This window comes from Nematolebias whitei, chromosome 14 (genome assembly GCF_014905685.2).
Source record: "Nematolebias whitei isolate Nwh7 chromosome 14, NemWhi1, whole genome shotgun sequence".
Taxonomy (NCBI): domain Eukaryota; kingdom Metazoa; phylum Chordata; class Actinopteri; order Cyprinodontiformes; family Rivulidae; genus Nematolebias; species Nematolebias whitei.
In genome coordinates, this window is record NC_056511.1 from 6,151,464 (window position 1) to 6,167,941 (window position 16,478).

A 16,478-nucleotide genomic window follows, 5' to 3' on the forward strand; every position below is an offset into this window, starting at 1 on the left:
CCCAGGCGGGGTTGTCCCAGGCGGGGTTGTCCCAGGCGGAGTTGTCCACAGATGTGAGCTTTCAGAAACGAAGTGAGCTTCACGGAGCCAAAAGATTCGTGGAGCAATGTTGACGTTTGACGTGACGGACGTTCGCATCGTCTTCAAAACACGACCCAAGTTGCCGAGCGTCATCATGGATCTTCCCTCTGTAATAAATCTGTTTGTTTAAAACTGCGACCGGGTCGGGTCACATCACTGATCCGACTTGCCTGTGCACACGTCGACCGTAGGCCTGTCACGATAAACAATAAATCAATTAAACGCACGATAAATTAAAATTATCCACCTCGTTTTCATTTATCAGCTTTATCGTTTCTTTGCGTCTCTCTCTTTCTACTGAAGACACTCGACGACAAAAGGCTCAACTCTGTTGCTCTTCACTGACCCCTCTCTTTCTTTCTTGTTTTTTTTTTTTTTTGGATCGTTAAAAGCAGCTAAGCTACGAGCTAAGCTAACAGGCCGACTTCAGGGAAAAAACTTCCGTCTTGTTGAAGCTCCAAAAGTCACGGTTGAAACCCGTGCCTTCGTGTAAAAAGTAGTTTTTCTCTGAAAAAAGAAGCTGAGAACTTGTTTACTGATTATTTTATTAAAAGCTTTGTGTGACAAATGCTATGCTAAAGAGCTCAAACCACACCGAGTGTCCTCCATTTTGAGAACCGAAGAGAGACAGCCCATGCCACTCGAGGCCTTCCTCCCATTTTTTCTTAGAGACGTGCTGCTCGCTCCCTCACTATCCATCCTTCAGTTCAAACAGTCTAATACTGCCATCCGGTGGTCGATAAAAGGTACTACATGCAAAACAAATGATCAAACATTTATTTTTAAATTTGACAATAATTATTAATTATTGTCAAATTTCAAACAATATTATCGTTTATCGCAATAATTTCTGAGACAATTAATCACCCAGCAGAATTTGTTATCGTGACAGGTCTAGTCGACTGTTTCGGCTCTGTTACTACGTCGCTTCACGGCACAAAGGCACATCAGAGCTGGATCAGCTTCAACCTCCTTCTCTGACTCGGTCCATTCGGAAATCCCACCAAGGTGTTCAGAAGGCGTTCCAAGTCCTGGCTTAGTGTTTTTTAAAGAGCCTTCTGTTTGAAGGACGCCTCCAGCCGACAAACGGTTCCTCCTTGAAAGAGAAACTCTCCTCGTCATCACTTCTGTCTGACTCGTGGGAACGATTCCTTCAACTATTTTAGGACCCAAACAAAAGATGGACTTCTGTGACCAACGGTGCACCCATTAATCAACCGGGAATTTGAATTGGGAGATTTTTAAGCCTGACCAGTGACCGGCCGATCCAGCTCCTTAGAACTTTTTTTTACTTTCGCCCTCTGGTCTGTGAACACACCATATAACTAAATGCTAATTTCCGCTAGCATTGGCACGTCTTTAAGGCGGTTTTACAGAGCGAAGAGAACTCGGCCTTAGCTGTTTGTGATTTAACGGTGTGTAAATAAAATGAGATGTGTGGGAAGCTGCTAATAAATTAAAACTGATTTTCTAGAAAAGTATAACAGCCTAGACCTGTCACAATAACAAATTTTGCTGGGCAATTGTCTCGGAAATTATTGCGATAAATGATAATATTGTTTGAAATTTGACAATAATTATTAATTATTGTCAAATTGAAGAAGAAATGTTGGTTTATTTTATGTGTAGTACCTCTTTTTGACCACTGCATGGCAGTATAAGACTGTCTGAACCGAAGGATGGATAGTGAGGGAGTGAGCAGTGTGTCTGTAAGAAAAATGGTAGGGAGGCCCCTTGACGTGACATGGGCTGTCTCTCCTTCCTTTCTTCGGTTCTCAAAATGGAGGACGCTCGGTGTGGTTTGTGCTCTTTAGCATAGCATTTGTCACACAAAGCTTTTAATAAAATAATCAGTAAACAAGTTCTCAGCTTCTTTTTTCAGAGAAAAACAACTTTTTACACCAAGGCACGAGTTTCAACTGTTGACTTTTGGAGCTTCGACAAGACGGAAGTTTTTTCCCTGAAGTCGGCCTGTTAGCTTAGTTTGTAGCTTAGCTGCTTTTAATGATCAAAAACGCAATTTTGGACGTTAAAGCAGATTTTAAAGAGAAAGGGAGGGGTCAGTGAAGAGCACCGGAGTTGAGCCTTTTGTCGTCGAGTGTCTTCAGTAGAAAGAGAGACACGAAGAAACGATGAAGCTGATAAATGAAAATGAGGTTGATCATTTTCATTTATCATGCGATTAATTGATTGTTTATGGCGACAGGCCTAAACAAGCTTCTAAAGTTTTAAAAATAAAATGTTTCTCGTTTTATTATGAACACTTGGTCAAATTTTATCCTGTAAACCAAAGTTAGAAACACTTTATTTGTAGCAGGTCACACAAAAGTCAAGCTTGGCCTCATCGACGGGGTCCGTGGATCGGACCTCAGGGCCTCGACTCGTAAACGCTTTCAAACGTTTAAATGACGACTTTAAAGAATTCATCTGAAGCTTCGGAGCTCCAAGAACAGAAAACTGGAGACCGGACGAATAAACCCCAAATTAACGTTTCACAGTCTGGACGTTTGGAGTTCCCTCCGGGCCGCTCCGTGCTCGGATAATGAAACTGGAATTCCTGTCTCGGCGGGGGTCGCCCCTCACGGAGTCCAGGAGGTTGAAAGCAGAACCACACTGGGTTCTGGGGACGGCTCGGTTCTGAGCCTCGGTGTGAAACGAGACATCTTCTGTGGAAACGCCTCCGGCTGTTTGATCCCTGAAAGTTTCAGACAGCTGTCGCTTTATGATTAATGTCGTTGGGCTTCACATAAAACGGACATTTTTAACTCAACAACAATTTTCTTTGTCTTTTCAGATGCAAGTTTTTCAGTTTGACGGAGACTCCAGAGGACTACACCATCATCGTCGACGAGGAAGGCTTTAAAGGTGGGGTCTGCTTCGCCCGCTCTTTACAAGTCGCTGTGGCAACCACAGATTGGGCAGCAGGAAGAGATCAGTGTGTGTGTGTGTTCTGGTTCTGTCCGGCCCGGCGTGGCTTCAGCTGCCACTGTTTGAGCTCACTCTGCCTCCGCAGACGTGAGGCCGTGTTTCGTGGTTGGCCGGCTTAACGAGTCCGTGTCATTACACGCTCCGTTCCACGCCGACCCTCCGCGGTTACCGTGGAGACCACATGCTACCTGTTGCATAACCGCCGCAGGTATTTTGCTCCCGGTCACTGCCTCCGGCCGGGTTCACGTCCGAGTGCGTCGAGGGGAAACTGGAGCGCGCGGTGTCGGGTCACGTTTTGTAAACGCCCGAGACACTCGGCAGGTTTTTAAGGCCCCGACAGGAGAACGCGCTGCACCCTCCCAGGTGAGCTCAGGTGTGGCGAGGCCTAAAACACGGAGCGAGACGTTCAAGACTAACAGCTGTAAAACTGAGAATCGGCTAAAAATGGTCGACCTCTGTGTGTCTCTCGGGGCTGCGAGGTGATGGACGGATGTCTCCTCCAGGACGTCCCGAGACTCGCAGCCGTTCTAGACTTGGTCTCGTGACCCGAGGAGGCGGCGACAAAAGAGCGAGTGCGGCCCACAAGAATGGCGGCTTCACCTCACTCTGATCATGTAGAGGTCAGTCAGACGATGGAGGAACGGCTCGTTCATAATTCGTGCATCAAAACGTTCGGCTCATTCGGGACGTTCCTGCTCTAACTTTAGTATTTGTGCGTTTTTTACTTTTTGAAATGTTTAGCTTTGTCGGCCATGTTTTTCTCACTGAAAACGAGCCGTCTCTCTTCCACAACGTTTACTGCTCGTTGCAGCTTTTGTCCTGGTTCAGCTCCTTTCAGCTTTTTCAGCTGCTCTTTAGTCGCAGCTAATTTTAACTTTTTTTTTCTTTCGGCTGCTGCTTCTTCAGGGGTCGCTCCAGCGACTCGCACGAAGACTCGGATGTCCTTCCTGACACAGCTCTGAGTGTGGAGCAGAGAGCTGCCATCAGGGGCCCGGGGAGCATTAAGGGCCTTGCTCAAGGGCACAAAGTGGAGCAAATAAGGGTGGAGGCAGGTGTGGGTGCTTCGCCTTTCCCACGGACATTCTGATGTTGTCAGTCCGGGGAGTTGAACTGGCGACCTTCTGATCACAGGCTCACCTTCTCTAACCTCTGAGCCACCACGACTGAACTCTACAGATGTTGTGATTCTTTAGAATAATTTCAACGTCTTTCAGCTCATTTCAGTTTTTCTTCAGCTGCTTTTTGTTGTTTTCCTCATTTCAGTTTGTTTTCGGTTACTTTGAGATTTTTTCAGAATGTGTTCTGCCTCTGCGTATTTCAGCCTTTTCCACACGGTTCAGCGGTTTTTCTGCTGCGTTTATTATTTTATTTTGCAGTCAGCGGTTCAAACTCACATCAACGTCATTTATTCGTCATATGTCGAGACGTGACGGCTCAGACCAGTTTAAAGTTTTGGGTTAAGTGCTGGAGGCTCGATGCAGCCGCCTCCTCGGTGAATGTATTTTAACAACACGTTCAGTTGAAGGGGCGGGTGATGATGTAACCGTCGTGGTCAAAGCGCGGCGGATGTTCGGTGTCGAGGTGGAAACTCTGCAGCTGCTGTCACTTCAAACTGAGAAAAGTTTGACTCGTGGAAGTTTAGAGATTAAACTTGTTGGGATTGTAGTTGTTGTGGATGTTTTTAGGTGCAGAGGCGTTAAAGAAAGTGATGGCTGCCGCCTCGGTGCTTCCACAAACAGCTCGAGTTCAGCGACTGAAACACAAACGTCCCGAGTTTTTATTTCAAAGAGGAAGTGGTGAACATTAAAATAAAGAAGAGTCCGGTTAGTTTCCATCTGCTGTAGGAGCAGGAATCATCTCTCAGATTAATGTATGAATCCAGCTGTGCTTCAGCCAGACGTTCCAGATGTTTGTCTCTCCGTCTCAGAGCTGCCGCAGTCGGACCTGATCAGCGTCGCGGACGCCACGTGGTTGGCCCTCAACGTGGTGTCGGGCGGCGGCAACGCTTCCAGTTCGCAGCCCATCGGAGTCACCAAAATCGCCAAGTCCGTCATCGCCCCGCTGGCCGACCACAACATCTCCGTCTTCATGCTGTCCACGTACCAGACGGACTTCATCCTGGTGAGTGAGGCCCAGCGGGCCTGCCGTCAGAACATCTGTCGGGTTCACGTTTGATCATCGATCAGTAAAAGCTGCTGAGGATCTAATCCAGCTCCTGGATCTAAAGATGCACACAAACCCTCATCTGAAGGCTCCCTCAGCTTTGATTATTGCCTGGGGGGTGGGGGGTACTGGATCATTAGAACCAGAACTGTGGGGGGTCTAGATCAAAACGAGCCTCTGGTGCTACGACAGCAGAGACAACGACCAAACTGACGTTTGTCGCCTCACAGTGAAAACTTCAACGTTTTTATGTGTGTCTGTGCTGTTAGCAAAATATCACACCGACCACGAGATTTAAAAACAAATAATCATTTGCACATTAAGGTCAAGATGGCCGCCGCTGCGACCCCAACAGAAAAATGACAATAACTCCGTCAGTTTTACAGAAACAGCTGAAGTCTGGTGTGGTAGTAGCTGAGAGTCGCTCTCGCTGTGAGAGCCAACAGATCCGTTGTGCGATATGCAACACCGGGCCTTCCTTTAAAGATCGGGTCAGAACTCGTCGGTGCAGCTCGTTGTTGCCGTTGAATTATTTTTGTTAGACGTCCAGCAGGAACGGTGGAGCTCCTGTAGCCCGACCCGCTCGGCCCGGCTTGGTTCCAGAGCTTCTTTTTATTTTTTATAGAAACACGAGTTCTGACGACCGGCGCCAACGACCGGCTAAAAGCTGTGTCCGTGTAGCTGTTTCATGAAGAGGACCAGCCGCTCACGCTTCAGGTTCTGCGGGTCACGGACCCGACCCGTTTCCTGTCTCCACAGCGGCTGCTGCTGCTCTCCGTCCTGATCGTTGACGATAAACGAACATTTGCTGCACGGAACTCCCTCCACAGGAAAACACCAACGATCGTCTCATTCGTTTGAATTTGTCTCGATTTCACTAAAACTAAAAAAAACTTTAAACCGTTTTACTGAGAATTAAAGTTCGACTCCAACGATTACGTGAAATTATAACGTTGAGCGAAGCTGCTGCGAGGAAACGTTCAGAACTACAGCGTGTTTCGATTTAAACGCCTGTTCTTTAGTTTGTGACGGGAACGGTGCAATAAACAGCGCTTCATCAAACTGAGTTCAAGGAACAAGCCACGAGATTTATTATTCAAAATAAATATTCTTATTTTAGGATGAATTTAAAATGAGAAAAATAAGTCCCATAAAGGAGGTCAAAATAAAACGAAAGACCTAAACACAGGTGAGTACCACAGCTGGCCAGACCGCTCTCAAACAAACTAAACCAGTGTGTTAATAATAAAATACAAAAATAATCAGAAAGAAGATTTCTCCTTCTCAGCTTCAGCTCCTGGTTTGACACTTTATATATTTTATTAGATGTTTGTCGTCTTTGCAGGATTTAAATTGAGCTGGATCCTGCCAGAGGATCCAGGAACTCTTATTTTGACAGGGTGTATTCCAGTAACTTTTTGCGTGGATCCGGTAACTCTCAGGCTTACTAATAATAAAGTTATGACTATATTTGGCTGCCTTGAACAAATAAAACCTATATTGGACATGTAGTCTGAAAATGATTACATAAACATTAATTTTAAACACAACAGCCACTTACGAGCTTCTTCACATCACATCAGAACTGTCGCTTCGCATTTCTGCTTCTACCCTTAAAAAATCTCTGCCCCTAAAACTACAATTACAAACAAACATGTAATTAAACTGCACAACTAAATTGCATATCAGTTTTACAGTTTAAGTGGGACATTAATTAAATTGTTTATTAAAAATACAACGAGAGAAATGTTTGATGGGTAATCACGTACATCACGTATCAAAACAATGGCACAAATTTGTCAAAATGTCGAAGACAGTCCAATTTACTTTAAAACTAAGCAACCGAGAATTGAAGCACATGAAGATGGTTACAGTGGAGACGGTACTCGATCTGTTTATACGTGGAGGGGTAAGATGCTTGAGAGAAGCGGAGTGTGCTTTAATCACACAGGGAGAGCTGTTGGTCAGGCTACTTCTCGTTGCTCTCTAAAATAGTTATTGAATCCAGTGTTTACTTCTGTAGGTAAACATAGATGTTAAACAACCTGTTAAAATACACCAGAATGCAGGAAATTACATTTACTTTATTAAAAATTTTCTGGGGGAGGAGCCTCAGACACACCACCACTACCACGGCTCTTTGCGTTCCGGCATCATTTGGTTTACAAATTACAGCCCTGTGTCTTTGAAAAATATTTTGTTATTTAATCCACGCGCTGGTAATAAAATAAACTAATAAAGAAGAGTCGTCTTAAATCATTCGACGAACTAAAGATGAAAACAAGTGTTGGAAATGCAGCAGCTGGTTCTGCTCCCGGTTTTTAAACCCAGACAAGCTGAAGTTCGGTGTCTTAATGACTTCAGCTCCCCGACGTTCAACCTTTATGGATCGCAGCTAAAAGCAAAATGTTTGTTCTTCATTCTGGCGTCTTGCTTCAGTTTGCCTCCAGCTCAGCTGCTCTTGTCGCCCTCAGGTCCGGGAGCGCGACCTGCCGATGGTCATGCACACGCTGTCTTCCGAGTTCACGCTGCTTCGAGTCGTCAACGGAGAAACGGTTGCTGCTCACGACCTGGGCGTCTCCAACGGCTTCGTGAAGCCGAAGCTCGGTGGGTTGCTTCATCGAGTTCCTCCTTTTAAAACAGCAGCGTAACGCTTGAAGTTACTTTTTATTAACGGTAATGTAATTTAGTTACTTCTTTAAATTGTGGACCATGTTTACACATTTAAACATGTTTAAAACCGTTTATTAGTTATATTTTAATATGAGAGCTCGACAGCCAGCGCAGAATAAAGGCAACAAAATATAAATTAACTTAAAGTTGAGCTTTTTCACAGAAATGTAACACAACTTGTAATCTTGAGTATTTCTTTAGTAACTTTATTTTTAATTAAGTTTTTTACGTAACTGTAACAGATAATTATTTTGTAATTAAATTACGTTTACTCCTCAGGATGTTATTTATCTGGATAATATAAAATTCTTATAAAAGATGGTTTTATTATTCCTGAGTCCAAGGATCGGTTCAAAGACGGTTCACGTCTTCAGCAGTCGGAGGTCCACTCCGCGATGCGTTCAGGTGCAGTTCAGCGAGACAGATTTGCTGTTTGAAACTAAACGTCTCGTGTTTTTCGCCGTCTTTGTCTCCCAGTTCCCCGTCCCATCATCCACCCTCTGTCCAGTCCCAGCAACATGTTCTGTGTGACCAGCCTGGACCCGGACACGCTGCCCTCTGTGGCCACCCTGCTCATGGACGTCATGTTCTACTCTGGAGGGTGAGTTACATGATCGCCCGCTGCCACAAGGATGAGTTTCTGTAAGCAGAGCTGATGATCAAAGATCTGCGATTGTAAAATGATTTTTAAACTGAAAAGACTCGTTTCACATAAATAAACAGATTTTATTTTTTTCTTAAAAAGGTCACCGCTGACCAACAGTTAGCTTAGATAGCTTAGATGCTAACGTGATTAGCGTCTTGTTTATCACCGTTTTGTTCTTGTGTCAACTATTTCCTAGTCAGACGTTCTTTAGGACTGTGCTTCTAAAAATAGATTTTACCTCCCACCTCTGGTAACTGTCTGTCAGCAAAATATCTCACGAACCATTGGTCAGTTTCAGAAAGTGATCACTGGACGTCTACAGCTGATTAACTTCGAGTCAACCCCAATTCAAGATGGCTGCCGCAGCCAGCTGACCTTAGCAAACAGAAAAGACGGTGTGAAGCAGACGCTGAGCTAAAGTTTGGTGTGGTAGTAGCTGAGAGTCGTCCTCAACAGATGCTCTGAGCTCCACGAGGGAAAACTGAGAAAATGACAATTGTAACTGTTAGGAGGTGAAGAGGCCAACAGATTACATCGGATCTTCAGTTCTGATTCGGTTCTGGTTTCCCTTCCAGGTCCAAAGAGGTGGGTGCGTCCGGCACGGACCCGAGCCACATCCGGTTCTTTTCCTTCTCCCTGATCGAGGGTTACGTCTCTCTGGTGATGGACGAGCAGACGGCTCAGAGGTGAGCAGAGCAAACACCACCTGGGGCCCGATCTGGACCTGCAGCAGAACCTCCCCGGCTGTTCCTCTGGGGGAGGGGGAGGGGGTGAGATTAGCTTGTTGCTAAGCGATAACGAGGCACTCGGGTGAACGCAGAGTTCTCGAGTCTCGGTGGGTGTCGCTCTGACTCATCGATCCATTCCCCCACCCACCCCCAATTAAACAGAGCCCATGGACAGGTTCTGATCAGAACCGGACCCTTCACCGGGGGGGGGGGCAGTTTGTTGTATGTAAGCCTGAATGTGTTGCCTTAAAGCAGTGCTTTCAATTATTTTCTGTTACCCCCCCCCCAAACTCTCCGCCGTGACTGTAAATAGTAAAATTTGTCTAAAAAACTGTTATAAATACAACTCTGCATAACATTGTCCTTATTAACATTAATTAAATTAAGAAATATAGATCAACTTACAACAAAGATTATTAACATTGTTTTATAGTTTGCAACAGAAAAGACAAAGTGCATCTGCCTGAAATTAAAAAATATATATCCGTATTTAAACTGTAAAAATTTTTGACCATTTGATACTGAACAATCAAATTAAATACAATCAATAAATAATAATACATTCAAATTGATCCAGGGGAACGCGCTCACAAGAGAAGAACCTGACAAGTTGTTTAATGACAAAATATATTGTGTTAGCAAAGAATAGAGTCCTAACATTTATTAAACATTACTTCTGTTTTAAAAAACACACAAAAATTGTGGTTTGACAAACTAAAAGAAATGGTTAAAGTAAAAGAGGAAGAGGAGCAGCTGACGCTCTCGCTTTGAGTTCATCCTCCGTCTCGTGCGTGCTGTGGGTGACAAGCGTCCAGAGCGTCCAGAGCGACACGGTTCAGTCACGGCTCCTCAAACGACAACACGGACAGATTTGTTCATAACTTTATTATTAGTGAGTCTGAGGCGAACAGTTGCCGGACGCACCGACACAATGAGGATGGTGCAGAAAAATAAAACTAATCCCTGCCGCAAAATGTTCCCCAGGGTCACGTGCCCCCCCTGGCATTGCTCCGGGGCCCCCCCAGGGGTGCGCGCCCCACTATTTGAGAAGGACTGAATTAAAGGGATAATTCTTGTAATTTATTCTCCTTTAATGCTGAACAGGACTCGTCTGCTGCCGTCGTTTTTATTCATGTTCATGATCGTTGCTGCGAAACGTTTAGACACGTTTTACAGAAAAAACTAAAAGCAAAAATATATTTTCTAAAGGGTCAATTATTTATTTTAGTGATGGCTGAAACTTCAAGAAGATTAAAAAAAATAATTAAAAAGCACAGGTTTGTTTCTGATGTAAACGCAGAGGTAAATAAAATAAAATCATATTTCTGTTTAATGAATGACGTTACTGCCAAATAATTCACACCAACATATTTATTGAATAAACGTTTAGTTTCACACCAATAAAGCTGCTTCGATACGACGAACGGGCGTTTAAAGAACTTTTGCCAAATATTCGCACTCACCTCACGTTAGTTTCCACTTGATAATCCTTTCAAAATAAAGTACGACAGCAGAGACACTGGATTTTGTTTTTCTTTGGGAGGTGCACCTCGAGGACACCATCAGGTGCTGGTGTTAATGGATGAATGTTCCCGAACTCTGGAGTTTAACAATCACTTCCTGTCTGCATTTATTATAAAAAAGGTCAAGAAGTGGAGAACTTTTAGACTCCAAGGAAGAAAGAGTTCATTTTTGATCATTTTTTTATGAGCAGAAAATAAAACTGAACGTTCTGACCCGTTTAGGCAGAAGCCCGACAAAATAAAACGCAGATGTTTATTCCACAACGTGCGACTCTAGAAATTCTGTCGATTGTTTGAAGGTGTTTTAGTTTAAATCTGCTCTAACTGTATTTCAATGTTCTCGTGAAGGTTTCCAAACAACGTGCTCTTCACCAGCGCCTCCGGCGAGCTCTGGAAGATGGTTCGGATCGGGGGACAGCCTTTAGGATTTGGTGAGAGGATCGTTTACTAAACGTCTCCTGAAAATAAGAGCGGTGGTGAAACGTAGACGCCGACAGAACACGTTTGTAGAGCACAACACAAAAATCTGCTTTTTCAAACGGAAAATACATTTTTCAAGTGAAAGACTCCAAGTTAGAAAGATGAGACCAACTGAGTCTGGATTTGTTTTGATTCAGTTTCTCCTCCTGGACTGAAATCTTCATGTCTAACATTTAAAATTAAAGTAAATCATTTAGCTCGTCGGTACATGAACGTTCTCTTGACGACTTCTGATTCGGTGTCATTTTCAAAAGTTCTCCATCAGAAGCTCTTCCGTCTGTAAACTGGGTCTGTTTGTTTTGTAGACGAGTGCGGCATCGTGGCTCAGATTTCAGAACCTCTGGCAACAGCTGACATTCCTGCTTACTACATTAGTACCTTCAAGTTTGACCACGCTCTGGTAAGATATTTTTAATTAAGGAACTGTGTTTTGGTGTTTTTCTGGCAGGTCAAAGGTCACAAAGGCCTCAGTTTGGACCTCGACCCGCTTCTTTTCAGTGGACATGAAGTCTTCATTAGAAAACGTGAATCGTTTCTAAATGTTCCCACCTTTAATAAAACGAGCGCACCGAGTCCGACCCACTTTAATTCACGTCACAGATTAACCACCATAGATATATATATATCTAGAGAGATGGCTGTCAGGGCGCCCCTCCCTGTCAACAGAACCGAGCGCCCTGACACCCCCACCCCCCGGCACTGACGCAACGCTAAGCTAGTGGCGCGCAATACAGACACGCTAGCTAAAAAGCTACAGCTTTACGTAGCTCTCCATTTTCTGTTTCCCTCACGCTGAGCCGTCTCCAGAGACACCCACACCACACCCACGCACGCAACACACACCCCCCACACACACACACACACACACACACACCCGCTCGAAAACCTGTCGTACAAACAGCGCAACACAGATGTGTCTCCGTCTAACCCCACCCCTCCGGAGAGATGAGCGCCCTGCTAAGACGACTGATGCCGGAGCAGCTCTGGACATGATCAGAAACGCTCCCGTCTCGACCACAAACGTTTTAATGTTTGTGGATATTGTGACGCTGCGCTGCAAGTTTTCACTTTTACAAATCTTCCAAAATACTCAGAGTTGTTTGACTTTCGGTGCCTCAGAGTTCAAGTTTATAAAACAGGATTTGTGAGCGATGTTTTCACAAAATGTGAAGTATTTTAATAGTTTTAACTTTACAATCTGCCCTTTTTTTGTTATTGTACCGCGCACGTAAATGAAACGTGTCGCAGTTCAATCGGGGCTCAGATCCGTTAGCTCCTCTGGCCCGCCGGGCCTGAACAGAAACGTCAACATGGCCGAACTTTTCCTTTAAAGCAGCGCGTTTGTTTTCTGCTCTTTCAGGTTCCTGAAGAAAACATCCAGAGTGTGATCGGAGCGCTGCGGACGGAGAGCGCGGCGCCGTAGCAAACCGTCACGGCGGCCATCTTTGTTTAAAAAGTGCCACGAGCGTGTTGTTGGGTCAGAACCGAAGGAGGGGACGTCTTTGTTACTCGTTTTCTTTACTCCCCCGTTTCCTCCGAGCCCTCCCCGCCTGCCGGCACTTCCTGCTTTAGTTTACTAAACCGAAAACGTTTCTTTACCTCTCTGAAGCTGCTCCCCCCCCCCCCCCCCCCCCCATACTGTAAACGTTACACAACTCCTCCAGGAAGGATGAAGAATGTACTCTGGAAAAGAAAAGATGTGTATTTATCGCTCTCAGTGCCAAGATGTCCGAACGCCTGGACCGATGCCTTTGAATATTCCCCACGTGTGCAATCGAAGGAGACGGACGGACAGGAAGTCGGCCCGGGTCCTGGTTTTAGTTTCTCTTAACTCAAACACATCCGGCACGTTTCGGTGGAAGCATGAAGTAAAATGTCGCGTTCACGCTGCGAGCAGCAGGTTGACGACCCGCCTCACGAGCTCGGTTCTTGAAGTTGACCGGACTTTTCTCACACCACCGGTAGTTACGAGTGTTTCCTGCAGGAAGTGCTACAGCTAGCTGCCACTGTCAGTTTTTAAGCTCGAAAAGGAGCGTTTTTATAAAAGCGGCGATGTGAAGTACGATCGCTCGACTTTAACCGTGCTTAAAGTGGATCGCTGCCGTGCTTCACCTCGCTGTTGGGTCTGCAGGAAGTAGTTGAAACAAATCAGGCGGCTGTAGCACTTCCTGTTCGTAAAGGTTCGAGGAACGACTTCTGTGATTTGAGTTATTTTAGGACGGCGGTCCAACCAGCCGTTAGCTCAAGTTAGAACTGCATTATTTCTCCAAACTGAAGTTGTTCAAAGACATCTACAACAGGTAAGATATTATTTAGTCATACCTGTCCACAGAACCACGGTGTGACAGATCAGCATTAATTGTAACTGAAGTCACTCGTTTAGCGTCGAGCTGGAGTTTAGTCTAAAACAAGAGAAGAAATCAACTCCGCTTTGCGTCACGTCTGAAGCAGCCGCTGCCAAAACACACGATTCTCAGCGTTTTTGATTTAAATCTTCTGAAAATGACTAAATACGCACGATTTGTAATTAAAGAGCAGAGTCGCGTTTTGTTGCCAACGTTCGTGACTCGTCCGTTTACGTTCGAACTGGAGAGTAAATAACGTGCGGTCGTTTGAGGACAGTCGAGATTTTCTGCAACTGATATTTGTTGTTTTATAACAAGTTTTAAAGTCATGATTTAGAGTTACATTGACGCCCAAACAATCATTTAATTAATTGTGTTGATTTTGAAATTCTGCTTAAACGTTACAAATCTTTGCATTCTGGCAGCGCGCGGACTCTGGACCCGGCCCGTTTCCGTCAGGTTCTGCTCGCAGCGTGAACTCACCGCTGAGCCACTTCGACGACGTGCGCTAAACATAAGCTACGGCTCACGCGGGGAGAGGAGGAGTCTGCCTCCGATCCCCGGTGGCCATTTTAGGTCTTGAAGCCGCGCCCCCCCCCTCCGGCTCCAGACTGCACTTTAATGCAGGTCCCCCCCGCCCCCCCTCAGACCTGCTGTACTGATGTGAACGGAGGACGTTTTACTTTACAGCCACTTTTTACAGCTGGATGTCTGGTCTTCAGAACGATCATGTTTCCCTCTGAGCAGACATCGTGTATTTATCAGTGTTAGGACGACGGTGTTCGGCTGTTTTCTCACTCCATTTCAATTAAATACGTTCACGACTTTTCATTTGAAGCTTCTTGTGTGGAAACAAAATAAAACGAGCCGTTTTGTTTTTGTTGTTCGGAGCGAGTCGTTTGTTCAGTTTTTACCCACGAGGCAGAAAATAAAAATATACAGCACCTTTCTATGTGATGAAGACTCTCAGCTCTTTCATGCATCGCTCTGCTGGATCTTAGAGAATCATCACGTTCAAACACCGATCGGAGGCAATGAGCGTTCAGTGTCTTGCCCAGGGACACTTCAGCACGTGACAGCTGGTGGAACCAAACCCCCAACTCTCACATTGGAGGACGACTGCTCTAACCATTCAGCTGCCCCAATAATAATGTCTGTTAGCAAAATATCTCATGAACCACCCAACAGATGTCAATGAAACTCAAACTTTAAACAGAGTAACGTTTGTGATCAGCCCATTTCAAGATGGCTACCACTAAGCCTGTCACGATAACAAATGTTGCTGAGCGATTAATTGTCTCAAATTATTGCGATAAACGATAATGTTTGAAATTTGACAATAATTAGTAATTGTCAAATTTAAGAAGAAATGTTTAATTTCTTTGCGTGTAATACCTTTTTTGACCACTGGATGTCAGTATAAGACTGAACCGAAGGATGGATAGTGAGGGAGCGAGCAGTGTGCCTCTAAGACAAATGGGAGGGAGGCCCCTTGACGTGACATGGGCCGTCTCTCTTCGGTTCTCAAAATGGCGGTCGCCCGGTGCGGTTTGAGCTCTTTAACATTGTATTTTTCACACAAAGCTTTTAATTAAAAAAAAATCAGTAAACAAGTTCTCAGATTCTTTTTACAGAGAAAAACAACTTTTTTACACGAAGGCACGAGTTTCGACAAGACGGAGGTTTATTCCACCCGAGGTCGACCCGTTAGCTTAGCTTCTCAGCTTAGCTGCTTTTAACGATCCAAAAGAACGTTAGAATGTATTTTAAAGAGAAAGGGGGGGGGGGGGGGGGTCAGTGAAGAGCACCGGAGTTGAGCCTTTTTGTCGTCCAGCGTCTTCAGAAAGAGAAAGACGTGAAGAAACGATGAAGCTGATCAATGAAATCGTGACAGGCCTAGCCACCACAGCTAATTAGCCTTAGCTAACACAAAAACAGCTGTAACTCGGGTCAGTTTTAACAGATGTTGAGCTGAAATTCGGCGTGGTAGTAGCTGAGAGTTGTTCACAGCTCTGAGTGCAACTTCCAGGGTAACGTTGTTTTCAAAGCTTGACCAAAACAGCTGCAAGAATCTGTTCATTCGTCGACGTGATCTTTGTTTCAACGCAGCGGGCGACAAGCATTCCTTCAAATTAATGCTCCGTGTTGAACGTGTACGATTTGTTTTGATTTGTAAAGAAATATGATCGGATCTACAACTTGCACTTTTTACAGGTTTAAAATCTGCACGCCTTCCATGCTGAGGTGTTCGAGGAGTCAGGTGGGACTCTGAACGCTACGTTGATGAACGTGGACAGGGTCCAGAACTGGAGTCCAGAACTGCAGCGCGCTCGTGTTGACGTTATTCACGTTCATTTATTTTGAGTTCAGGAGAAAAATGCAAAACTTCCATCTACAGAAACGAAACATCTCAAATCTGAAACTTGAGGAATCGACCAATCCGCTTCGTGCGAAACGATCCCTCCCCTCGGTGCTTGTCCGTTTACCTCAGCGGTTGAGATATTTTGCTAACAAGACAGATTCAAAGACGAGCAGCACTTGGAGTCTGTTGGGAAAGGTCCTCAGCTTCTACCATACCAGAATTCAGCTCCGTGTCAGTGAAGCTGACCGGACTGTCGACGAGTCAGTCGGCTGAGGCGGCCATCTTGAATTGTCTTCAAAGCTTCTTCTGTTGTAGATTACCGTACGGTTATTTCCTGAACGTTTCTTTAAAAGCTGCGGATGAACCCGTTTCTGATCTGAGCACTGGTTGGGTCACGTCCTCCCGTTCTGCCAACGTCGTCATTTGTTTTTTTTTAAATGTCGCCCTCGAAACAGATTTCTAACTGCCGAGTCATCTTTTAAAACAGGATTAGTAATCTGGGCATTTTTAAATATTAAGTTATTTATCTTTTGGGAAAGTAAAAACATT

The 16,478-nt window shown here is 44.9% G+C and overlaps 1 protein-coding gene across 1 annotated transcript in view; it reads left to right on the plus strand.

The window, feature by feature from the left end:
• The window catches only part of castor2 (cytosolic arginine sensor for mTORC1 subunit 2), a 17,432-nt gene extending 4,590 nt beyond the window's left edge, over positions 1-12,842 (plus strand). Inside the window, exons 2-9 of the mRNA XM_037687241.1 lie at positions 2,876-2,946; positions 4,937-5,130; positions 7,647-7,779; positions 8,323-8,446; positions 9,067-9,177; positions 11,091-11,173; positions 11,528-11,622; positions 12,583-12,842. Of these exons, the coding sequence (XP_037543169.1) occupies positions 2,876-2,946; positions 4,937-5,130; positions 7,647-7,779; positions 8,323-8,446; positions 9,067-9,177; positions 11,091-11,173; positions 11,528-11,622; positions 12,583-12,645 (874 nt within the window). The 3' untranslated portion in view covers positions 12,646-12,842. The remainder of the gene's footprint in view (positions 1-2,875; positions 2,947-4,936; positions 5,131-7,646; positions 7,780-8,322; positions 8,447-9,066; positions 9,178-11,090; positions 11,174-11,527; positions 11,623-12,582) is intronic.
• The last annotated feature ends 3,636 nt before the right edge of the window (positions 12,843-16,478 follow it).